A 25,414-nucleotide genomic window follows, 5' to 3' on the forward strand; every position below is an offset into this window, starting at 1 on the left:
GTGTTCTGCGGAGGTTTGTCTACTAGTGCGTATATCATGAGAGTTTTTCTCATTATAATGCGGGTTAAAGGCTCGAGCACTAGCATGAGCTCATGTCACGACTGTTCGAGAATACGGCTCGCGAAGTTACCGGACTCTCTATCTCCTTTCACGTCGTGAACTTCATGACTTCCCTCACTACGCAACACAACAAACAATCCATTCGGAAACGATCAAAGAAACTCGTCGTTGCTGTCATCTTGTCACTGTTGTATCTGACTAGGCAAGCAGTTTACAGAAAGCACAGAAACTTCCATATCAGTCCCTTACCTCGCGACAGCGTTCCGTGATAAAGCATTGCTGCTATCAAATCTATCATATTACCCCCAAGGTTAGCCAATAGGTCAGCGTAATAATCAGTGCTACAGAACCTATAGACTGTGACACCGCCCATCGGGTTAGTCACGAGGTCTTGAAGCCCGCTCATAATGAATACTGCTTCTAAATCTACCATACTATTGATTTGCGCTGGTCCTATTGATCGATGACATCGGTTCGGTATCGTCCAAGGCGGCCGAGTCAGAGTATTCTAGAATGTTTTTGATGGATTCGAGTGATTAAATACTCTCCGACTCGAAGGCTCCGAGTATAGAACGCCCGACCTTCCGATCTAGCGCGCGGACCTCTAACCACTCCACCATAGTGCTTACAAAAAAGTTGGTGTGTCATCATCACAGCCGATCGAGGACCTTTCTTCGTCTGACATGCTTTAACGACCTGGAATTGGCGAAACCTGTACGGTGTAAGGATTGGCGAAACAGGGTTCAGCACCGTCTTACGCCAACAAGGAACTTGGCAAAACCCTGCGTATTCCAGACTTGACCAACTTTGGTAAAACCCGTATGTCGCAACAACTATGTGGCGAAATTTGACGCTATGCCTGGTATTTCGCCAAATTGTTCGAATCTGTCCCTTCCCTTAAATTGCCTAACAAACATGTCCAAGAGTCTTGAAACCCGTTAGGTGTCATTTTGGCGAAATCCGGGTTGGCGAAACCTGTATCACCCAAAATGGAAATCTTGCAGATCTCGCTCGCCCAATCTTGTCCTCACTTATTTCAGCGGTGTCAGCAAGACGAGATGAAGGTACTTGGTGTCAGTGGACTTAAAACGCGAGGATGGTGTCTCAATTCCATAGACTCTATGCTGGAATCTTCTCGTCTCGAGCACAAAGTCTTCCACGATGTGCATCATAGTCGTATCACGTCACGCCCTATCTGCATCGGTGTATCAGTAGTATGAAATACATCATTCGAACAACGATCAGATCTAATCTTGCGTTTTTCTCAACCCCACGTCGTGAAGTCGACCTCAGTCTCATACAAGGCGTATATTCTTCTCAGAGTTCTCACATCTGGAAACTCGACAATGGCAATCCATTGCCCTTCCTTCACCGTCGACTCCCCCAACGTAGTCTACACAGACACCCACATCGAGGCTTCCTACGATTACCACACCACGGACATCTCCCAGGCTCGTGACGGCCAATGGGTGGTCACTCCCAGGACGGTCAAGTACAACTTCAAGACCGACAGGCGAGTACCCAAGCTCGGCGTCATGCTGGTCGGTTGGGGTGGCAACAACGGCACTACCGTCACCGCTGGTATCCTTGCCAACAAGCATGGTATCACATGGGAGACCAAAGACGGTCTTCAACATCCCAACTACTACGGTTCGGTCACTCAAGCCTCTGTGGTTCGTCTCGGCAACATTAACGGTAAGGAAGTGTACACCCCTATGAACAAGTTGGTGCCTATGGTCGATCCCAATGACGTTGTGCTCGGGGGCTGGGATATCAGTGGTTTCAACATGTACGCTGCAATGAAACGAGCCAAGGTGTTGCCGAGTGATCTACAAAACAAACTCAGGCCTATGATGGAGAATATAGTTCCGCTTCCTGGCATTTACGATCCAGCTTTTATCGCGGCTAACCAAGAGGATCGTGCTGACAACATTATGCCAAAAACGATGACAAAACGCGATCAGATTGAATGCGTCAAGAAAGATATTCGCGACTTCAAAGCGGCCAATGGCTGCGATAAGATTGTTGTTCTATGGACGGCTAACACTGAGCGTTACGCTGACATAATACCAGGGGTTAACACGACCAAGGCTGAGCTCATTGACGCAGTATCTCGAAACGAGGCTGAAATCGCTCCCAGCACTTTGTATTGCATGGCTTGCCTGGAAGAGGGCGTTCCCTTCGTAAATGGTTCCCCGCAGAATACCTATGTCCCTGGTCTCAAGGAGATGGCTGAGAACATCCCTGGTGCGGTCATTGCTGGTGATGATTTCAAGTCCGGCCAGACCAAGATGAAGTCTGTCTTGGTCGACTTCTTGATCGGCGCGGGATTGAAGCCCACGTCTATTGTTAGCTATAATCATCTCGGAAATAACGATGGGAAAAACCTATCGGCTCCTCAGTGCTTCCGCTCGAAGGAGATTTCCAAGTCAGACGTTGTGAATGACATGGTGAACAGCAATGCCCTATTGTATAAGAAAGCTGAGCATCCGGACCACTGTGTCGTTATCAAGTACGTGCCGGCGGTGGGCGACTCTAAGCGTGCTATGGACGAGTACACTTCACAAATTTTTATGAATGGCCTCAACACAATCGTTATGCACAATACCTGTGAAGATTCTCTTCTCGCAGCTCCACTGATCATCGACTTGGTCCTCTTGGCCGAGTTGATCACTCGTATCAAGCTTGCCAAGGACGGAGAGGAGCTGCGTGGTATGCATCCTTTCGGTGTGATTCTAAGCTACTTGACCAAGGCTCCATTGGTTCCTGATGGAACACCCTGCATTAATTCGCTGGCCAAACAGCGTGCAATGCTAGAGAATGTATTGAAGGCGTGCGTTGGCCTTCCTCCTGACAACAACATGCTGCTAGAGTTCAAGTAGTTGTTCATGCGTCTGGTAATGATGCCCTGAATTATTTTTCATCATAATTATCGTCATTATTATCAAAAATAACGGGTTGGTCTAGTCTTTCGTAGCTGTTGGGTTTTTAGCAACTAAAATTTGGTTCAACAATTAACTTCCTCGGTAACTAGTTGAACGCACTTCCTCACTGACCAAGTAGTGTGTATCGCAAGGAAGCAACCAAAATTATATACAACGAGCTCGTCGCTCAATGGCAAATTGTGTCATCGTGTCTGCACTCATCTCGGAGTCTGCCTCTTTGGAGTCTACGTTGATAGCCAATTTTGTGATACTCGACAAAGCCCTCGTTCAATGTGCGGAATGAATTGTTGCTACAGGGTGATCGAGGAAAAGGGACCCAGCCCCTGTAACTTAACGCATGTGGATATCAGACAGGTTCAGTTACCATTTTGAAGCACTCGGATAGCTCTTTCCAATGACGATTGAACCACGTTAATAACCTCAACACTCGCGGGGTCATAATGAAACGAAAAAAAGGTATACAGAGGGAAGTACTGGCAGAATCCATTTTTGCAGTATCTGCGTCGTCTGACGATGGTTTACCTTTCTGCAGTGTTCGTGGAGATGGCATAGGCGCCCCAACCAGGTTTACCATTCCCAAGCCAAATGATGAAATATCGGTGCATATCGCTGAGTTGGACGCACGATGGCATAGGCGCCCCAACCAGGTTTACCATTCCCAAGCCAAATGATGAAATATCGGTGCATATCGCTGAGTTGGACGCACGATGGCATAGGCGCCCCAACCAGGTTTACCATTCCAAAGCCAAATGATGGAATATCGTTGCATATCGCTGAGCTGGACCATGGATAGACCTCGGAAATACTCTCGTAATGGAATCTGCCAGCGCTTTTCCCTATACACGGCTTTCTTCATATCGTCGTGACTTATCGAGTATGGAAAATCTGGAACTGATTCAATTACCACTGGAGAGAGCTCGCCGATACCTTCAAAATGGTACCAGGTACCAGAGTTTGTCTGACATACACATATGCTGAGAAACTTCGAGGGACGGACCCTTTTTTGATCGCCCTATTTATGACTTGTGGACCAGAAGTTGGGTTCTAGCGGGGGTAGCGAGCGAGAATGCTCGTAGCTATCGAATAAGAATTTCTGTCAAGCAGGCTTCGTAGGGCGAATTATTTTCTGGTATCGAAAAGACAGCTCGTTGAAAAAGCCATCGAATTACGCCACTTCCTTCCAGTTCGTCGACCTTCGTACGTTTTTGACTCAGACTCAGCAGTAAGAGAACCCATCACAGCAAGGTTGACGTTATCACACGACTCGACGACGCCTCATTGTATTCTTACCCTTCCCGTCTCGACTACAACAACGCAAGACTTTCAAAGTATATCACATAAATCTATACCATATAGTGAAACAACCACAAACTCCCAATGTTAAACCTGACATAATGATAACTTGAAGTTTCTGGAACAGTGACAGAAGAGTAACATATTGCCCATCATACCGTCTCATTGCGAACTCACCTAATATGATTTGTTCTTTTCGCTTCCGCGCTCGTATCTTCCTAATAAGACCGTCAACTCCCGGGATCGCCGAACCTAAGTACGCTCGACTCTACAGATTATGATATCAACCGATCTGAGAATTTCGTTCGACACATCGTCAACTGTATAGACACGAAAACGTGTATGACAACATAGCAAAATGGAGAACTCATGGGCGGTATTCGCAGACTTCTACTCGCAGACGAATCCCTTCAGCGTCAATAGCCTTGTTCTCTTCCAGGATGATCAAGTATGGCGAGTTAGAGCTAGATTGAACTGGTCTAGATGTACATAGCATGAGGGCTGCTAATTTTCCCCCTTTCTGCAGGAGAATTCCCATCATTCACAGAACTCAGGGCGCAGATGTGAACATATCCATCGATTAAAGAGGCGTGCTCGTTTGTTATAAAGCTAGAAGTGCGGTTGGTGGAGTGTTCCAATTGGGTGAGGAATAATACAGAGTTGTTGCGTTAGTTTGAACCCAATCATCATTTTATTCGATAAACTGACTATACACCACTTGGTCTCCGACCACTTAAGTCCGAGCCAATGTCACTACTGGAAAGCAACTCGCATACAGTGTGTGTCAATTTGATATGCAAATGGGAAAAAATGTGAATTTTTGGGAGATCAATGAGAATCGATTTGGGGGCTATATCAGATAAACAATGTGAGCATTGGTATGAACATGTGACGTGATAATAGTAACCTTCCGAGACAATGATAGCGACAAGTTGTTCACTATCATCAATCCCGGAATACAACATGTACATCCTCCTTATTTGCATATCAACTTGGCACAAACTCTGATGTTTTTAAGATATATTATAGTATATACAGCGCTTCGATAACTCAGCGAATTAAACGAACTATCGATTCATCGATGGAGTTTCACCCGTGATATGAAAAACACTAGTGATAAGTATATTTCACGACTACTGCATAGCGCGAATATCACGTTTTTCACCGAGTTTTACGCCACTTCACGTGAAACGGGTGAAACTCCAATAGTTCATTGGACAGAACTCAGCAATAAATGCACTTGAGTTATTTACAACAGTACATTCCATTGAAGGCATCCTTAACAATGCTTATAATTTAATGGTAATTCTGTCGAAGCAACTACTAGAACTGTAGTCAACACTGAACTACTGTTACCAATTCTCACCTATTTCGCCGAGTTTGCCCTTCATCTTCACGAAAACGCTGTTTTGCTGTTCTAACTTTTCCCTCGTGTCCGAAGCATTCGTTAACATCTCATCCATCGCCCGAATAGACGCCTCAAGGCCGCCCCTTTCTCGGAGCAGATTCGCTGAAAAATGGCGATTCCCAGCACTTGCCACATTTACCCTCACATTCGTCATCATCATGAACTTCACTTTTGCCTATTCTCCCCTCCTCTGTTGAGGACAGCAACGTCGTCTTCCTCATCTCATGCCGCAGTGCTTTCGACACAGTTCGATAGTGTTCTCGCAAATCCTACTCAAAAGCAACAACAACCTCCTTCTCATCATCGCTGCTCTCAGAAATTGGAAACATGAATATTCACTCAATCACTCACTGTTAGAATTTCTCTATGAATTACAATTAGGATTAGACCGTTAGAATTTCCCTGTGAAATTCCTAGGGAATTGCGAATTCACATGGCACACAAATTCATGGGAATTCACATTATATGAATTTTAATAGTAATTCACAGTGTGAATTACTATTAAAATTCATTCATCATATCCACTCTCAAATTGCATCAAGATGAGGGGAAAATAACACTTCTCCCCAAAAAATTTCAAACACTAATAATCCTTCATTTCCTCACCGTTAGAATTCCCCTGTGGCGTTGAACTAACGCATATCTCGACTTCTCCTTCGCTGCTTCGCCCATCTCATCAACGACCTCTTGCAATTGCCGCAACTGTCTTTCCGTAGAACCCATCAACGTCGTGACGATCTACAAAAAGTATCATTAGGTCGCCCAATAAAGATACAAAGTAGGCCCAAATCGAGCCCACATCTTACTTCCACTTGATCGTCCAATGCCATTCCAGTAGAACCCCTTTTTTCTCCGCTCCCCGACATCTTACTCAACTCCGCAATGCCACCCTCAATTGACCGCTCCAACTGAAAAACAACAAGAAAAACGGAAAATTGAAAATCGCGCGATATATATTTTGTTTATAACAGCTTCTATACAGATTTTGCTCTGCTTGGCAATCCCTTTGAAATTCGAAAAACGATGAACTATTCCAAGATTTCTACCAGCGAACTTTCAACCATACATTGAGAAATTGAGGCAATATTAAAAAACCGGCTTGCATGCATGCAAGAACCAAATCCCATCCTCAAATTTCAAGACCCGATCGTGAAACGCCAAAAAATTGCCCTCTTTCATCATAAATTACCATAAAAGTTGATGACTATCACGACTCACCTCCCGGGCTCCACTCTTGCAACGCTCCCAGCTCCCCTGCCCAGCTGATGAGGCCATCGATGCTAAAACGTCACTCGCCGCGAAATTCCCCTACCCATCCGAGCAGGCACAAGACATTTCTCTATCAATAGAAACGTTTCAGTGAGCAGTGCTATCAAAGTTGGTTGAAATCGTTCAAGTCAACTTCATCCGAGCCGTCCATTGCATCCTCAGGCAGGTAGTCCTTATCCTCAGGCTCCAGATTTTCCCCGTATCTATTCACAGTGTGTGTGGGGTCACCAACATATGCAGTTGACGATGTGTATATTTCCCCACACTGCTTTCAATACCATTAAAATCGCCCCCAATTTTTTTCCATAAAATTATATCCGTATTTCCCATGTACATCTTTCATCGGAACTTAACGGGTTAAAATACAAAAATCCACGAGCAAGGATTTGAACCCGCGTGCAGCTTTGTGCGCAGATAATCGATTCCACACATTTCCAACCAACACACTGCACCACATCCCTTCGCCTCCGCCTACTGAATAGCAAGATTAACCATTTCAAGTAACCTCTCAATACTGTCCTCATCTTCTCGGTCAACTTGTGTGAAGCTTACCAACGAATATCTACAACACAGTCTTACTATGACACACGCAGACTCCAGTGTTGGATGCAGTGTTTTAATATATGTTCGCTTTCCTCAGCTTACCCTAGGAGTTTCCTCACTCATTATAGGAGTCCATATGCAAACTAGGGTGGAAATGTACAGAAACCAACAAAAATTTTGCAAAATTTCCTCAGAAATTCCATCTTGTCACCAACATATGTGGTCCACCATGTGCATATTTTCCCACACTGGTTGGATGATCCAACAAAATACTAATGGCGTTTCACCCGTTTAACGTGAAGCGGCATAATACTCCGATAATCTCGCTATGCAGTAGTCGTAAAATATATTTCTCACTAGTGTTTTTCATATCACTAGGGTGAAACTCCAATATAATGATTCCAGATATACTACAGTTTCACCCATGATAAGGAGACACCAGTGAGGAGCATACTCCACATTTCACTTCGCGAAAAACATGTGAAACTCCACTTACTATAAATATCTAATCAATGCCAAACAAATTCATATTCGAATCTATACTGGATAGCGAAAGATAATAATAATAATATGTTGTATACTATTACTAATAATAAGGCTAACTGCATAATGGAGTTCTCACCTGTGATGTGAAAAACATGTTTTACGACTACTGCATATCACCGCGAATACTGCATTTTTCACCGAGTTTTCGAATGAAACTCCATTAAATATCACATAAATAGGAAATTATTAAAATAGTAATAAGTATGGACTTTCACCCGTGATGTGAAAAACACTAGCGAAAAAAACACATTTCACATTCCACGGGTAAAACTCTTATGCCTCCTTACTCTTGTAAAAGTTCAGCCATTTTAATGGTCAGGTTCTTCATCTTCTCACTGATGCCCTCCTGAATCTTCAAACACAAGTCCGTCGTGTCACACTCGAGAAACTCCTCCAACCGATCCTCCGAAGACGCCACGAGATCGCATTTCGTGAGGACCTGATTTGAATCTTTACTTCGTGACACGAAAATATTTTCTATACGATTATTATTTCTTATTTTCAACTATCAATCGACTATTTAATTCTCGTTCACCACGTCAAAACGACGAGCGATTAAATCGATCAAATGTGAATAAATCACGAACGTTTTAACGCACTTCCCATCATATTACATTAACGTGTGGTAAGTCGATATTGATCATCACCGAGAGCGCCGACAGCGCGCCAGAGATGAATTTAGGCGTATCCGAGATGAACATTACATCGAGACAGTATCTTGGGCAAGAAATGAATCTTCCTAGCGGAGCGAAGCAAATATTTCCCCTACATCCCACAAAGCCTCATATCGAGTCGGTTCGTGAGGAAATCCACTAGATCTTTCATAACAGGTATATGCGAGTAGAGTTCAATTTGACCTGAATATCGATCAGCTGGGCGAGCGCTTTTCACACCATCACGTATTCCACCTGGGCAATCTAGCATGAAATACTCATCATCATTGAACTGGCTGATCTGCTCTTCCAACCAGTCCAAGCCTTCTTCTAAAACGTATCTACAAACACAGCGCTCCGCTCAAATTTCCCTCAGACTATCGCGAGACCAATTTCGCACTTTTATGTGATAACAAAAGAATTATACACGTCAGTGACGGTAGTTTATACCACACACGAGTTTGACGCCGTTGAGGAAATGCAAGATTGCAAGATTAACCCCTCCCGCCCCTCCCCCCCTTCATTACTCCATCGCCATCACCAGCCCTCCATTCGGGCCAAGCTCGCATTCCTCCACTACATCATCCAGCGAGACCTGTCAGCAGCACCGACTTTCCAACTCATTCGTTCATCTTCTACTCACAATCGTACAGCTGATTCAAATTGGAAACAACAAGTCGAGTAAACGAATATTGCTTTCTTTCACTACTTATCAGTCACGAGAAGAAAGAAAGATATGCTGCGCAGTATGAAGATTTTCCAGAAAAAATAAATATTAAAAAATAAAATCTTAAATATCTTCAAGCCCTGTTCTCGAGTCGATTGCCGCTATGATAGAATCAATTTTCTCATATCACCGATTATAAGAGAAGTATTATTCCACTAAAGGAGCTTCACTGCGGCACGAAATTCCCCAGATCCTACCAAATCGCATATGTTAACAGCACAGGGATAGGCGAACGACTCTGCTGCTGGATCTAGGTTGATCACTCGAACTGTTCCTGAGGTTCACTACAGCGTTGCACAAAATAAAAGATATTCTCAAAGAAACTACCAACAATGCAATTTTCTACTCCAATTCTTATCGGGAATTCCAACACTCTGCGAGTAATACTAAGACTTCGAGGGCAGGAAACACATCATTACCCTAACGCTTATCCCCCGGTCTAATGCGGCCTCCATCCGAGACGAATTTTCTAAGTGCGATCCGACCAACAGCCCAATACGTCATTACTATACCGTCACCCGCGCGAATCAAACCCGTGTAAAACTGCATCGACCAGCCCGCAGTATTACTTCCGATAGCAGCATAGTGTTCATATACGGTGTTGCAGTAGGTGGATTTACCAGACCCTGCAGGGCCCATCACCAGCTGCCCAAATTTAGCCATAGAAACAATGTACTGACAAAAATGCTACTCCTCAGAATCGAACCAACCACCTCGCGAATAACACATCAACACCTTAACCACCCCACCATACAAACACAAAATTTCTATACTGTCTAGGAGACGTAAGATGCATATAAGAAGAGACGTATAAGATGCATAAACAGACCAGCGCAAATGACCGTCGAGAAAGGTTATCCCACTTGCACATCTTGCAATCTCGCATTTCCTCAACGGCCACGCTCCTCCATCATCAATAACATATTACAGGGCCTTTACAGACCAATCGAGACAATCAACAGTCATCGTCTCATCACCAGCTCGTGTCACACCTCCCATACATGATGCGGCAAACGAGTGGTATTGATTCTATAATGATTCTCAACTCGAATTTAGCGATTAATGTTGTTTCTTTTCGATCAAGACTAAGAATATCTTTCAACTCACTTTAACATCAAACGTGCTTGTTAATTTATTCCTCAGCTTTCTCCCATCACTACTGTCTCCAAAACCTCCACGTAGTTACCTCCGACCCTTTTCCGCGTCCGCCAGGCTCGTCCATAAGACCAATTCCATTCGCCCGCAACAAATCTCGAATTCTATCAGCCTCTTTAAAATTACACATCCGTCGCGCTTCATTTCTTTCATCGATCAGTTTCTCGATTTCTCCAACACTGGGCATGCTCGCCGGCCACTCTCCTCCCCCGTCCTCGCGCGCCCTATAATATCCCCTCGGAAAGAACTCGCCTCCATGCCAGCCCACATCATCACCATCATCATCCACACCATTTTGTAACACAAGCGTGTCCCTAGCAGCACTTCCGTTGATCGTATTGTTGCTTCCCGAACCCGAGTTCGCCAGCAACGGGTGCTCTTTCATCACAACGGTTAAGTTCTCGGGGTATTCCAAGCCGTAGTCCTCACAATAGTTCCGATACTCCTCGTAAATGCCTTCCAACAGCCTTTCCACTTCCCTAGTAGCTGTACGATACCTGCGGGTAAATTGTTCCGATCTAGGGATTATTTTCCCCACCATTTACGACAAACGATATACTAAAATCATGTTTCGCGCAAAGACAGAGTATCTTAGGTCGAAGCTCCCAAGATACAAAACAGGCCCGATTCACGACCATCCCCACCTACCCAACCGGGTCCACGCATGATATGCATAGATGCAACGGTTCGTCCGACTCCTGCTTCATATTCCCTTCAAGGAAGCCCGATCCTCGCCCTCGCAGCCTCAACTTTGCGTCGGACATTTTCACAATGCGTTTCATATTAACGCCTTTTGTACCAATAATGCGGCGAGCCACGTGAAAATCCCGATCGTTTTTAATGCCGATTTCAAAGCGGCAAGTATATCTAAAATTACAAATCTGAACCCAGTATCGTCTGTGGAATTATTCACGCTCCTAGGTAGAGCTGTTATTGAATCTCTTCGAAGTTTATGAGGAAGAATCAAAGACGATTCAGCCGATATTATTCATTCCAACTCCTTTCGAAACTTAATCCTCGAAATTTATGGTGATGAGGATAATTCGAAGACCACCCAATTAGAACATGGCTCGATTTTTCCTCTACAGTTTATGCTACCAACACAGCTACAATTAATGAGCGTCTTGATCTAAAACTTAGGCTACCAACACAGCTACAGTTAATGAGCGTCTTCATCTAAAACTTATGCTACCAACACAGTTACAATTAGTGAGCGTTTTGATCTAAAACTTATGCTACCGACAAAGCTACAGTTAATGAGCATCTTGATCTAAAATTTATGCTACCGATACAGCTACAATTAATAAACGTCTTGATCTGTAACTTATGCTACCGATACAGCTACAATTAATAAACGTCTTGATCTAAAACTTATGGTACCGATACAGCTACAATTGATCCCTATCACACACCTAGAATACTCACTTTCGAATGGGCTGCGTTTCTGCCGGTTTGTTCTGTCCAATATCTTCAGCAGGCGCCGTCGGAAGCGGCGGCGGTCCTTCAGGAACTTCCCGCGCGCCACGAAATTCATTCGAATGGAAGCCTTGGAGATTCGCATAAGGTCCAATGCTAGTCCCATTATAAGGTATAGAGGACGGCTGAGTTCCCAGAGCGACCCCACCAGCAACGAAATCAGTATTCAGGGCTGAGTCTTCGGACAGACGGACTTGACGCTGAACGGTGGGGTAATACCTACAGAGATATCATCAATTTTTTTGCAAAAAAATATTCATTTTTTCGCGTAAAATTCTATTCGATAAACGAGAATATTTATAACAAGATGTCGAAGAATTATATTAACCGAATATACTCTCAACGCACAATATAAATGAGTCATCCACACAGCACCAGCAGGAGTGATTCGAAACAAGCCGGTCAAGACTCCGTGATAACAGTTCGTGCCTAGGGGAGGGTCGATAGAAAATACTCCATATGGTAGAGTTGTCAAATACACTTGTACAAAATGATAAACAGATGGGAACGGCAGACATTCCAAACGCGTCGTTAGGCAGAACTAGAGAACCGCCTGGATTCGAGCCCACGGCCTTTCGATTACTCACCATTCAACACACAGCCTCCCCCGCACACCATTTAGGACTTTGTTATGCAACGTTTTAACAGCCTTAGCCGCATCGTCCCAGGTCAGGTAGCGAACTACTGCCGACTCGCCTTCCGGGCAAATCTCCACATCTTCTACTCTACCATACATACCAAAGACCTGCGAAATCGATCAAGCGATCCATTAACGCCAACAAGCTGCAATGACTTAGAAAATTTACAGAAAATCTGAAATTTTCCAAAGCCTTCCGCGGAATACCGAAAATACACTAGGATGAACGCGTAAAATTCGCTACGCAAAATATGAGTTTTGTTTTTTTGTCTGTCATCAGTGAATATCCACAGCAAACAGATAATAGTAATTTCAGTGAACCGACTTGCACAAGCTGCGAAAAAATACAGCAAGATTTTCCCTAGAAAAAAAATTCTCTAGAAAAAAAATTTCCCCTCTTGCCACCCTATGACCTTCCTCAAGTCATGTTCAAGTAGCTGGTAGCTGAACGGCATACCATCGACATACACCAACACACAGTAATACGACGGTGCAGCCACAGGAGCTGCGAAATCCGCGTTGTTATTGTTAATCTGAAAAGAGAGAAGTCCCCCTACATCTAAAATTTCCTCTATGGAGATTAATCTCCCTGTGCTCATTTGCCACTACAGACGCGTTATTCGTGTTGGGAGAGTCGTCAGAATCATCGTTCAACACGACAAACAAGTCTGTTATCACCGAGGAGCACAGCGATAGTTAGAATGTCACGCCCCAAATTGCAAGGCTACTGGGAAAGAAGGCTGCTGAGCAATTTTGAAAACGATGATACTCCAATTCGAGCGGATTTCTGGAAGAATATAAATCATACCAAATTTAATTCAACTTTAATGCGATAAACTGTTACATACAACTTATTTCTCAATATTGTTTGCAGAATTTTTTCCATTCGATTACGATTTTCCAGATTTTTCAAAAATCTTTCCGCAGTCATTAAGAGTGACAACGTTACTGTCTCCCTCAAGACTGTATCACCATATGTGAGTTAACGCCGTCTACGGCGGTCCCTGCGGCATCCAAGTAGTTGACAATCTGCGAAGTTAATTCTTGAACCTGGAAAAAAGGAAAATGCGAAAATTTCGAGGGAAAATGCAGAAAAAAATACTGAAAACTAGTAAATTTTCCAGAACGTCTTACACCTGCAAAGTTTGGGAGAAATTTCACTAAGAAAATAAAATTTTCTATCAAATTTTTCCAACGAATATGCAAAAACGGTCTCCTGACCTCTATTACTATTACTACCGCTCTATGCTGAAATTCAGAGGTACTATCCTCGAACGAGTTAGAAGGCATGCCGGGGGTATCGGCACCATAGGAGGCGGTGAGGCCAGGTGGAGTAGCGGTGGAGCTTGATGATGTTGATGCAGTTCTGAAGGTTCCATTAGATGTGGCATGAGCCTGAATCTTTGAGGTTGGGGGAGCATCTCACAGATTAAAAGATACTTCATAGGGAGGCCCTTTTTCAGCGAAGCTGCCGCCCGTGTCACCCATCAAGTTGTCGGTGTAACCGCTGGAGAGCTTCACTTGAGCGTTTTGCGCCGCCTTGGCTGAAAAGAGGAATCTTTAGGTTGAGTTGGTAAGATACAGAACAGGTCCACTTGTGGTACTCACCCAGCACAGCACTGACGTACTCCACATCAACGCTTGAAGTCGGGCAATCGTGAGAATACGGTATTGGTGGGTTCTGCATTCTACTACTACTTCCCCTTTTACTGCGGATGACTATAACGTTATTAAACGGTAAGCTGAGAAAAGGACAACTACTAAGCTGAAGGGGTTATATGGAAATGTTCAACACTAAACTGATTTTCAAACTCAAAGTTATATCAGAAACTGCATCATTTTACAAGTTAAAATCAATCCTAGAATCGATCAACGTTACTCGAGAAGTGTGACGGCACGCAGAGGTAATAATTTTGTGGCGCGTGACGGAAGATACCAATAGGCGGGTAAATTACAAATTCCAAGGGAGAACGACAAAATCCAAGGAGGTTTGTCGCTCGCTCTCAGCAGTTCGGGTTTCTGCTTGCCTTGTCGGGCTTCGCGTTTGCTCTTCAACTTGTCTTCCTTGGATTTTCATATCACCTCTGGTTCAACCCCTGTGGGGTGCAATATTCAAACACGATACTCAAGTATCTGTTTAGGTAGGTTCGGCTCTACCTTAATTAAATTTAAGGAATACTTAAGTTGCTCCTTGAGTACGCATGTTGTGAAATGCTTTTCGTAAATACTTACGTACATGCACTGAAACTTAAGGCGCCTTGAGTATTCCTAAACTTAAGGCGCTTTAACGTGCTTACTTAAGTAGTGAAATAGGATGTCCTAATTGCTTAAGGCGTTACCCAACTTTAGGGCGCAATTTACTCTTATGAAACCGGCCCTTTGTGTGCAGGAAATCGATATCAGCTTTGTGCACGCAAGCACACTCTGTGCTAGTCGGCTTCTCCCCGGGAGAGTCTCCCATTGTTAATAGTAGCAACCTGCTACAATTAGCATCGGTATGTGTTCACGTTCCGTGTTCATAAGGAGCACATGATAGTCACAACGAAGCCGTGGTCCTCCCCGATTGTTTTTCGGTGGTCTTCAGAGAGACGAAACTGAGGAGGAGAGTGATTGACCGAAACGTGGGTGGGTTTTTCCGTTCCCCGAAAAATTTTCGTTGATCGTTCCGATCGGAAACTCACAAGAAGGATGATGGTGATGCTGTATTCACGGAAGTATTAGTCACGAAAACGGCCGAGTCGGCAATTGAGTCGGAGAGATAGGATAGCTTTGATCCCATGCATGTTGAAGGGTTACGAATATATCTGCTCGTGAGGAACGGGGACACTCATTTGCATTCGAATACCACAATTCTACACTTTTGAGTTTAGTGTATAGAAAGCATCAGCGGGGTTCGAACCTGGGTCGTCTGTATGAGGATCTTCACTACTTTATTATCATTAGTATATTTTAGTGATTGCGTGAAACGGATGATGTCCGGAATAGGCACTCTTGCTTGTTAATGCTTCGTTCTCCTTACCCTCACACTACGAAGACGGAAGACTCCTCTCGGAAGTATCTTCGCTTCTTCACTTCGATCATCTACATTCTTGTTATACTTGTCGTCGTCGCTGCTTGTCTGTGGAGCTGTTACCTGACTTGGACTCTCATCGACGATTCCCTCTATGCCGCGCTGTCTCCTCAAGAGGTGAGTTCATAGTGTTCATAGTTCGACTCACTTGAATTCCCTTGAAGTGAGCAGTTTTCGTACTCTTCCGGTCATTATTCGAATCGTCGCTCTTGAGTAGTATGTTGACACAGCAGAGCTTAGGATATTTTTGAACGCATTTCCGTCAGTTGACCCGGCTTGCTCACTCGCAAGGAGTGAATCTTTTCATACCAGTGAACCCCCTGGGGGTGACGAAAATCGTCGTTATTTGCATGGCGGCCGTCGCTTGCGCTGCTGGTTTCATCGGAGGTGTACAGCATCTGTCGGCTACTATCAGGTGAGTTATTCAGTTTAGTGTTTTTGATCCGTCGCAGCCGTTGATCTGTTTCGCATTCAGACATATCTTGAATGGGTATTATCTTTCTGTTTGAGGTCGCGCGTTCGAATCCTTGCGGGGATGATTTTTGAGTGAAAAAAACGTTTAACAACATTCAATATCTCAATGGTTTGTTTTTCCTGTTTTCGTTTTTCATCCAGGCCTCTGAGGCTGTTAGAAATCATCAGGAGATTCTACGTAGAACAATTCTCCTCAACACGCTCGAGTAACTAACTAAAAAATCCATAGAGCTTTGCTTTTACTGATCTGAACGCAATCAGAGGCTCCGATTCAGCGGGCGCGCAAGTCTCTCGAGATGATTCTGTACAGCAGATTAGTGTACTTTTTGTGTCGTTGATGGGATCTCAATTGGAGGAATCGGATCTGTTGCCGGCCATATAGGGCACGCAAGGGTAGCCGAAACTCGAACTATCTTCAAGAGAATATCAATAAGTCTAGACTAGAGAAATGAAATGATAAGACCAATAGTCTAGCTCACTTGAGGAAATGGCGTTGTTTGTCAGGGAAACGAATCCGTACAAATGTATCCTCCCGGGGCTGTATCTTCTTTTCCTCATCTTCCTGGTGGTAGCCGGCGTCCTCGTCGCCGGAGCATGCTTTGGCATGTCACACCTAAGCAAAGCTGTGGATGAGCAGATCGATCAGCAGGTGAGGGGTGAAGTTGCTGTGGTTGGAATTCGAATTCATTCTATATCAACTTTGTTGTTCGGGAGCCTCCGCGCTTCGCAATTTCTGGAAATATTCCTGAGCTCGCTGGCGTACTTCAAGAGAGGAGTACGTTCCGGTGTTTCCTTTCTGATCCATAATGATATCTAGGAAATATCGTTGCTAGCTAGTTGGGTTGTTAGTTGAATTTTTTTCATATCAAAGTCGTTGTCACTGGAAAGACATTTGTGTCTTTCAACTTCGTCTGGGCTGAGCTCTTGAGGATCAGGAGGATGATCAGTTTTGGAGTGTCAGAACTTGTAGTTAATTCGCCCTAGAAAATGCACTCCCATTATAGGGTTCCTAGCTGTTGTAAACATCACCGTTGAACTGCTTTCAGCTCGTGAAGGCGAGCGAGGAGACAGGAGGTCTCATATCACCAAATCTCAAAGAAGATGTCGCCAAGTCAGTTGCCACTGCAATGCAAAGGCTCTATCAAGTTGCAGGTTCATAACCCCGCTAGTGGCCTTTTACGATACCTTTAAATGCACTACGACTGAGAAGGTGGACTGTTGGTCCGCTGAGGTTGGGAAAATCACATGTTCGCCAGCAGCAAGTAGGATGATAAAAACTCGAGTTTTTTGGATGAGGGCAGTGTGCGGTTTCAATGTTCTTCTCTCCGCCTGATCATTTCAGCTTGGATAGCAGAAATATGGAATTGTGATAGCGAATATTGTTACAGAAAATATCACGATCGCGCTCGTACGGTAGCTCTGGGATAGCTGAAGCATGTCCCATTGTTTATAGTGGGAAATCGTGTAGAAATGGTCGTGACCACCGACTGTTATCTGATCGAAATTCTCAGCGCTTTCAGTCTCACTCTCAACATTTGCAAACTGCGTCAGATGCTCGTGCTGTGGCGGCAGCGAATGAGGTTTGTTCACTCCCTCCTCGTCTCGATCGTCACTTCTCTGCTAGCTCGAATCAATGCTCTAATTGTTTCACCGCTCATGGACATACGCAGGCTGCGCAGGTGAGTTGTGTCGCATCAATAGTCGCGCACCTGAGAGAATAACTTCCTCATCTGTTTTGGAATCCTTTTCTACAACTCATGGCATGCGATGAATCTTTGAGTGTTCTAGCGCAGTAGTATCTTCTGGGATGATTTTTTCGAACAGGTGCTCTGTCTGTGCAGCTCACTGTTGCAAACATGGATTGATGCTGTGAGCCCGAAGGGAAGAGGAGTATGGGTAACAGTGGCTTTCATTGATGTCGTCGTCGCCGCTGTATGTGGACTTCTTCTCATCGTGTGGATTATGAGACGAGTAGGTTGGCAAACTATTGGAGCTAATTAGTATTGTAGACAACCTGGTAATATTGGTCTAAAATGAATTCCACCTGAAAAGTAGAACCCGATCAATTGAAAATATGCAGCCGTATCGCAAGTTACGCAAGCTGTTCACGAAGTTTTGGAACATCATTCACTAAGAGAACAGTCTTGAAAGTATGATGAAATAGGAATAATTTCGCCGAATCCCTGATGACTATCAAAACTGTCAGCAACTTTTGGAAGCTGCCGAAACCAACGAATCGACATTTCACAACACCTCGGTTTGATTTATGGCTGGTCAGAAATTTTTGGCATAAAAAGTGGCGAGTTTAATACAAAACTTGGAGCTATACTCTACTGCCTAAGATGTGTGTAGAATTATCTGCTCATCGGGGTGCTTGAGCCTCGGTCTAGAGCTTCTGGGAGGGACGCGGTTTGGAGGCTGATGAATCATTCGCTGTTGCGCTTCCCTCGAGAATGATTGTATAGTGTTGGCATATAGAAATTTATCGTTGAAAGTATGAGTAATAATATTCTTCTCGTTTTCCCTCAGTTGGCGTGTCCAGCGGCCTTACGGAAGTCTTCGGAAACTTAATTATTTATGTCAAGATCATTCGAGCCTCTTCTGATGTACAGAGGTTCTGTATTTTCCCGTTTACTCAACTGAGAGATGCAACAGCATCTCGACTTCGTCTCATGGCTCGTGGCTTCTTGTGTTCTCAACTAGGTAGTAGTAACTACAACAACGGCGTAGTTGTATGAGCAATGACAGGGCTGGCTTTCCTGTTTTACAATTGTCGTGTCAGAATGAGCGGTATATCCCCTTGGTTCAGTTCTTAAATTCATGCTAGCTCTCTGACTGTCCCTCATAGCATCTGCAGAACAATATGCTCCTTTCAGCTTTTGCGATATAAGCTATATCAGCAGAGTAGAAATATTATGCTCATCTAAATAGGAGGAATACATGATTTACGTTTCAACGATGATCCCGAAGAACGGCAGGAATAGGAAGTCACGCACTATGGTCTTGCTAGCTGAGAGAATATATTAACCCCTTTCTATGTCGATCGAACTCATAGCAACGAGTAGCCGCGGCTCAATAGCCTGCTCTCTTTGGTCACTCCTCTACGTGGTATTCCTCGTACTATTTGCAGCATTCGCGATTTATTCGGCAGTTTACACCAGCGTGAACGCACAGAAATCTATAGTGACTCAAGTGAATGCCCAACAGGTAAGACAGCTCTTAACCCCAGTAACATACAAATGAGGTACTTCCCTCAGTTGATGGACTTGGCAGATAGTTTGGGCGTAGCGATATTCTTACCAATCAACCCAGTACGAGCATCTTGGATTGTAGCTATCATAGTTGGAGTTATGATACCGCTTTCAGCTGTCCTTGGTATCGTTTACCACTGCAGCTCAACCATTAGGTGAGATGTCATGTAAACTTCGATATCATGAGGAGGATTCACTCGTCATGTTATTCCTTCTAAAGGGCCACAGTCTATAGTCGAAAAAACCTCAGTCAAGACGGTTGTGATGATAGTTGAATAGCGAGCCTGCAATGCTACTCTTTCCCTCACTTGTGGACTATTTCAGGAAGCGTAAACTATGGAAGTACATTGTTGGTGGGACCTTTTTCGGGCTTCTGCTGTTGACGTTCGTCGGAGCACTCCTTGTGGGAGGCACTGGCATTGGTATGTCGATTATTGGTAAACTCAGTCTGAACGGGATAAAAGAAGTGGTAGGTAGAAGTCTTATGCTTGAATGAGTGCTGATATTAATAGTAGCTCAAGGAGTACCCCCAATGCATTACAGATGCGCGTCTCAGGTTAATAAATATCCAGAGGTTGCGCTTTCGCTCATTACGTTGGCGATACTCCGGGATTATTCGATCACCATACCGTGAGTGCAGGATCATCTCTTTGATTATGACGCATTCCGTAGCCCGCGACAAACTCTGTACGCTGTCAGCGATGTGCCGGTCGTAGTTTCATCCGCCGTGAATCTATGTCCCCTTGGTGATTTCAGAGTCGGCGAGCTTCAGCAGACCGTTGAAAGATTTACCGATGCTAGCTGCACAGCTCTTCCGAAGGATATTTCATGTTCGAGACCTTTTATCGACAAAGTACAGTGTACGGGAGTCTACAATGTTGATGGTGAGATGCAGTGTGATTGGATCCGAATCGGATCATCCGATTTCTAGACAAAAAATTCTCGCGCTCTGGTCTCAGCGCTTGTGTGAGACCCGAGACGCGATTGAACATACCCAGCATATACTACTAGTACAAGTTTCAGCATATGATATGCCGAATCGGTACCGGGGTACTTCTAGACTAGAATTTCTAGTATTTCCGTGCTCATCCAGCTTTTGTTTACTTCCGCGCCTTCTATGGATATTCAAAGAGCAACACTTCTACAGCTAGCCGAATCGGATGATTGAATTGCCGGATTATGGAAGCCTTGTTCACCGGAGCTGAACTCCTGGAGCCTTAGCTCTTGGCATCCCTGAGTCTCATAATGAGACTCTCATTTCAATTCTAGAGTGATGAGTTCTCAAACACCGCGCTGTTTTATCCTACGCTCCTCATCATGCACTTTTATGCAAGAAACTTGAACAGCCCGCCAGATCACTCCCCTGGCGGGCTTTTTCGCTTCCGAGGTTAGCCCCTACGGAACAATGGAAGAAGACCAACCAGGGGTACTTTCGAGATGGAGCATAGCATCTTATTCCGTCAAGCTGAATGCTGAGAGGGTCGAATTATTGGGATGATTCAAAACACTGACATTCAGCGGGATACTCTCACCGAAAGATACATGTCTTCAACGACTCCTGGTTGTCACCACAGGGGCATTGCTTTAGAGCTACGACGGGCCCTATTGAACGATGGCACATAATGATGCTGCATGTGCATAAGCTGAAGAGGACAGGCTAGGTGGAGATTAATGACCTCATTGTTGAGATGGTAAGTTCTCATGCTTGGTGAATTCGGATTGTAACTTCAACGATCTTCCTTTACAGATCATCTTCGACCGGATCCCACTCAGCATAGTCGATAACCGCGGCTTCAGAGCATTCATTCAAAGGGAGAATAGTAACGTTTCCGAATATCCGACGGTTTCTTTGAAAATCGCGGGTAGAGCCTCTACCGTAGAGGCGGAATAGAAAGGACCTCCCTATTTCGCCTGGCACAGAACTCGATACCTGGTATCTTCAGTCCGCGACGTCAATTTTGCGGTTCTCGCAGCGAGGATCTCGCTAACGAGGGCTAACATGGTTGGGAACGGCTACGTAAGCCTGAACCTGGTGGTTGCGATCCAAGAGGAGCACACGCATTTTCTCGATGCAACGAGTCGTCGAGTTCAAAAGAGACCAAATCGGCTTGATTTGTGATCAAGTCAAGATTTATGGTTTCAAATCATTGATTTCGCAAATCCTCGTGATAGGCGTGATAAGCGATGACGCTTATGACGATGCCGGGTCGTTCAGTTATAAAAGTATTCAGGAGGGTCCTGGATCCTTCGCTTGAATGCTGGTAAAATTGCGCTTGGAGTCTTCCTGTAGCACTCGGTTAGATCGCGGTCTGATCCAGCGTGCAAGCAAAATATCATCTTCCCCATATTTCAGATGCGATCTTCTCGGACGTCGTCACATCGGTTTGCTCTGCTGTACCTTCAGTAGAAGGTTTTGCATTACAACAGCGGAACTGTGTAGCTTGCCTCGACCTTATTGGAACTTCACAAGCATCCAATGTAAGTCAACCATCAGCTTGTCCATTGAGGCTCTGCGATGAATAGAGCTTGCGGAGGTTGCGCAATAGCAGCTCAATATGACGCACTCTTGAATAGACTCCTATCACTGCCTGAGTGAAATTGATACTGGACGCTCGGCAGGTCATCTGTGCGTGTACCTCCCAACTCCGAGTATGGTTGCAAGCTATTTCGGAAAAGGATCAGCGTCGATGGATGATAATCGGCGTTCAAAACGCCGTTATTTCTGGAGTTGCTTTAATAACCTTGCTTTGGTGGACAATCTGGCAAGTGAGTCGTTGAATACCTTTGTCGTTTGCTCCGAGGTCTCTCATCAGGTTCGCCATCGTCGAGGCAATCACGACGTCGCATGGCGTCGCAAGCTTAGTGCTGCTGACTCGGCAGCACCGAACTGATTCAGCACTGCTGACTGATCTCGCGTTATTATATAAGCATTGTATTTGATATTATTCCAGTATTGATTACACCCAAGTTCCATTCTTTAACGCCCTGAAGGATAAATTGAGTTCCATGCGAGAGAGTTCATAGTAACATCATTTGATAACTCGTAGGTAGTGCCTGCGACAGCCGGAACAGAACAAACCTCAATGATAGAATCGTCTGTTCGATGAACGGTTCGTCATTGACCGTCGCCCCTTAAGTCATGTCCGTCGATGATTCGACTTTACAGGGTATGATGAAATCGTGATTAGTTGTGGAGACTAACTTCAGTTACTTGGAGTGATTCTGACTACCCACATTCACTGACAGTAGACAACGGCCACGATCTAGGAAACCGCTGCTCGCTCCGAGTTTGAGGTGACGATTAAAGCTTTCACTTATCGAGGTGTCTTATAAGAGACTCTTCTGTGGGTCTAAATGGAGCACCTCCGTATCTTCCCATATTCCTTGTTGAATTTGATTCATGTTTGTTCGGTAGTTTGGTGAGAATTCGCCACCAAATTTTCCGCTTGTGTTAATAACAAGACATACGCTGGGAATAACAGAAACCGCGATTTAGAGGTAAATACGAAACTGTGTAACTTCCGGTATTTCCCGGATCTGTAAAAGATAAGCATTTTAGAACTCTCCGATGCAGGCTTCGTTCTTCATCGGGATCGAAAATGTGGACTGCTTCTTAGAGTTGGTCGAGCGTGAGTGAACGAGACGACCACCCGCCGATTGTGGAACACATGACAATCTGCTTATTGAATCGCTCGTAACGTTCTTTCTTCGACTGAGACAGGTTTCGGATGGCATTGACTGAGCAGGATATCAGGTTACTATGACGCACCACAACAACTGAAACCGCTGGAGAGCTTCACTTGAGCGTTTTGAGCCGCTTGGGCTGAAAAGAGGAATCTTTAGGTTGAGTTGGTAAGATACAGAACAGGTCCACTTGTGGTACTCACCCAACACAGCACTGACGTACTCCACATCAACGCTTGAAGTCGGGCAATCGTGAGAATACGGTATTGGTGGGTTCTGCATTCTACTACTACTTCCCCTTTTACTGCTGATGACTATAACGTTATTAAACGGTAAGCTGAGAAAAGGACAACTACTAAGCTGAAGAGGTTATATGGAAATGTTCAACACTAAACTGATTTTCAAACTCAAAGTTATATCAGAAACTGCATCCTTTTACAAGCTGAAATCAATCCTAGAATCGATCAATCTTGCTCTAGAAGTGTGACGGCACGCAGAAGTAATAATTGTGTGGCGCGTGACGGAAGATACCAATAGGCGGTGAAATCCCATAGTCACTGGGGTTGGGAGAGGAGTTCCAATCCGCGGCCTGATGCCGAAGGGCTGGAACTCGGACCCTGGCTGCTTGACGGTACTCTGCTGTACGGCAAGCAACCAGAGACCCCCCAGTAACAAGGGTTGAGGTGGGTGGGTTGAGTTCGAGTTGATCTGGCCTTAAGGGAAGGCCAGAAGGCTGTCGGGAGAGGAAACTCTCAGAGCAACCGAACAGCCTTGAAGAGAGAGACCGAATTCCCCTGTAGGTGGAACTTAGCGTAGCTCAGCTAAGCCTGATTTCGCGGCCCCTGTCTCAACACAATTGGTTGTCCCCCTGCGTGACGTGGCGATTTCACATCAGATAACGCCACGGCGTTATCTTACACGTAAATTACAAATTCCAAGGAAGAACGACAAAATCCAAGGAAGTTTGTCGATCGCTCTCAGCAGTTCGGGTTTCTGGTCGCCTTGTCGGGTTTCGGGTGGAGTTTCGGGTTCACTCTTCAACTTGTCTTCCTTGGATTTTCATGTCACCTCTGGTTCAACCCCTGTGGGGTGCAATATTCAAACACGGCACTCACGTTTCTGTTTAGGTAGGTTCGGCTCTACCTTAATTAAATTTAAGGAATACTTAAGTTCCCCCTTGAGTACGCATGTTGTGATATGCTTTTCGTAAATACTTACGTACATGCACTGAAACTTAAAGCGCCTTAACGTGCTTACTTAAGTAGTGAAATAGAATGTCCTAATTACTTAAGGCGTTACCCAAGTTTAAGGCGCAATTTGCTCTCATGAAACCGGCCCTTCGTGTGCAGGAAATCGATATTAGCTGTCCTGCTCTCGTCAACAGGACCATGTTAGTCAACATCTCTCATCCGAGTACAGTAGACAATTCTGTGCATACGTACTTCTTCGTCTGTGCGCTGTACGTGAGAACACTGCACGCGTAAACATAGGCCTACCTTCGCCTTACGATCGGTACGATTGGTTCTGACAGTCTACACTGTACGTCCCTAACCTATAAGACCCCCTTGTGTTACACCAGTTACGGGACATCTTTTACCGGGATCTGAACTCATCGACGACATCCAGAACAACGCCATGGCCCAATCACCGCAACCATCAACTTTCTCTCCGGCGACCCCACGGAGCCCAGCGCCCTCACGCGGCTCTATCCTCTCGACCACGAGGCTGACGCCATCGTTCTACCTGGCATCTTCTTCAGAACGTAACCGGCAGTTCACTTCCTCTCAGAGGAAGGACTTCATGGCGGTGACCAAACTGAAGCGGGATTTTCCCATATTCGCCGGCACCACCAGCAAGTGCAGCCTCAACAACCTCTTACATCAAGCGAATCTTCTCAGCAAGGCCCACTCATGGTATGCTGCTGAATACTACAACTGGCTACTCGAGCACCTGAGTACTTCAGTGCAAGAAGCAACATCTCCACTCGGGGGCCGAACTCATGCCACTATCGAGGCCGAACTCGGTCGGCTTGTTGACGAGTTGTACAACACATACCAGAAGCCGACTGACCCGATCCTGACGATGCAAAGGCTTGTGAGCCTGAAAATGAAATCGGGCTCCTGTCTCGCCACATTCATCGAGACCTTCGATAAGTACAAGAGGGAATACGAGCGTAACAGCGGTCCGTTACCACCTTCCTACTGTACCAGTCTGCTGATCACC

At 45.0% G+C, this 25,414-nt stretch overlaps 7 protein-coding genes across 7 annotated transcripts in view; 3 read left to right on the top strand and 4 right to left on the bottom strand.

Annotated features, from left to right (window-relative positions):
• The window catches only part of Pmar_PMAR024712 (myo-inositol 1-phosphate synthase, putative), a gene marked incomplete at both ends in the record, with an annotated part of 1,419 nt that extends 1,393 nt beyond the window's left edge, over positions 1–26 (top strand). Inside the window, one exon of the mRNA XM_002764507.1 lies at positions 1–26. Coding sequence (XP_002764553.1) covers positions 1–26 — 26 coding nt within the window.
• Positions 27–1,406: 1,380 nt separating this feature from the next.
• On the top strand, positions 1,407–2,942 carry Pmar_PMAR024713 (myo-inositol 1-phosphate synthase, putative; the record flags this gene model as incomplete). Its single annotated transcript, XM_002764508.1, has 1 exon — positions 1,407–2,942. One exon carries the CDS (start codon positions 1,407–1,409, stop codon positions 2,940–2,942), a length of 1,536 nt encoding a protein of 511 aa, XP_002764554.1.
• A 3,033-nt stretch (positions 2,943–5,975) lies between these two features.
• Positions 5,976–6,981, bottom strand: Pmar_PMAR024714 (hypothetical protein; the record flags this gene model as incomplete). The annotated part of the gene is made up of 4 exons (XM_002764509.1): positions 5,976–6,017; positions 6,313–6,444; positions 6,513–6,614; positions 6,925–6,981. 4 exons carry the CDS (start codon positions 6,979–6,981, stop codon positions 5,976–5,978), a joined length of 333 nt encoding a protein of 110 aa, XP_002764555.1.
• Positions 6,982–7,078: 97 nt separating this feature from the next.
• Pmar_PMAR024715 (MinD type ATPase, putative) lies at positions 7,079–10,107 on the bottom strand (the record flags this gene model as incomplete). The annotated part of the gene is made up of 9 exons (XM_002764510.1): positions 7,079–7,178; positions 7,451–7,537; positions 8,352–8,503; positions 8,679–8,781; positions 8,834–8,921; positions 8,973–9,058; positions 9,245–9,312; positions 9,642–9,718; positions 10,014–10,107. The coding sequence occupies 9 exons, from the start codon at positions 10,105–10,107 to the stop codon at positions 7,079–7,081; spliced, it is 855 nt and encodes a 284-aa protein (XP_002764556.1).
• Positions 10,108–10,867: 760 nt separating this feature from the next.
• Pmar_PMAR024716 (hypothetical protein) lies at positions 10,868–11,466 on the bottom strand (the record flags this gene model as incomplete). The annotated part of the gene is made up of 2 exons (XM_002764511.1): positions 10,868–11,096; positions 11,248–11,466. Coding segments are annotated over 2 exons (448 nt in total), but the record flags the coding sequence as incomplete, so codon positions are not given.
• Positions 11,467–12,658: 1,192 nt separating this feature from the next.
• On the bottom strand, positions 12,659–14,002 carry Pmar_PMAR024717 (hypothetical protein; the record flags this gene model as incomplete). The annotated part of the gene is made up of 4 exons (XM_002764512.1): positions 12,659–12,820; positions 13,126–13,245; positions 13,685–13,762; positions 13,952–14,002. 4 exons carry the CDS (start codon positions 14,000–14,002, stop codon positions 12,659–12,661), a joined length of 411 nt encoding a protein of 136 aa, XP_002764558.1.
• A 1,711-nt stretch (positions 14,003–15,713) lies between these two features.
• Positions 15,714–18,909, top strand: Pmar_PMAR024718 (hypothetical protein; the record flags this gene model as incomplete). Its single annotated transcript, XM_002764513.1, has 8 exons — positions 15,714–15,899; positions 16,049–16,197; positions 16,761–16,905; positions 17,303–17,367; positions 17,409–17,518; positions 17,808–17,935; positions 18,081–18,227; positions 18,786–18,909. 8 exons carry the CDS (start codon positions 15,714–15,716, stop codon positions 18,825–18,827), a joined length of 972 nt encoding a protein of 323 aa, XP_002764559.1. The 3' UTR covers positions 18,828–18,909.
• Between the last annotated feature and the right edge of the window lie 6,505 nt (positions 18,910–25,414).

This window comes from Perkinsus marinus (genome assembly GCF_000006405.1).
Source record: "Perkinsus marinus ATCC 50983 genomic scaffold scf_1104296977064, whole genome shotgun sequence".
Taxonomy (NCBI): Eukaryota; Perkinsozoa; order Perkinsida; family Perkinsidae; genus Perkinsus; species Perkinsus marinus.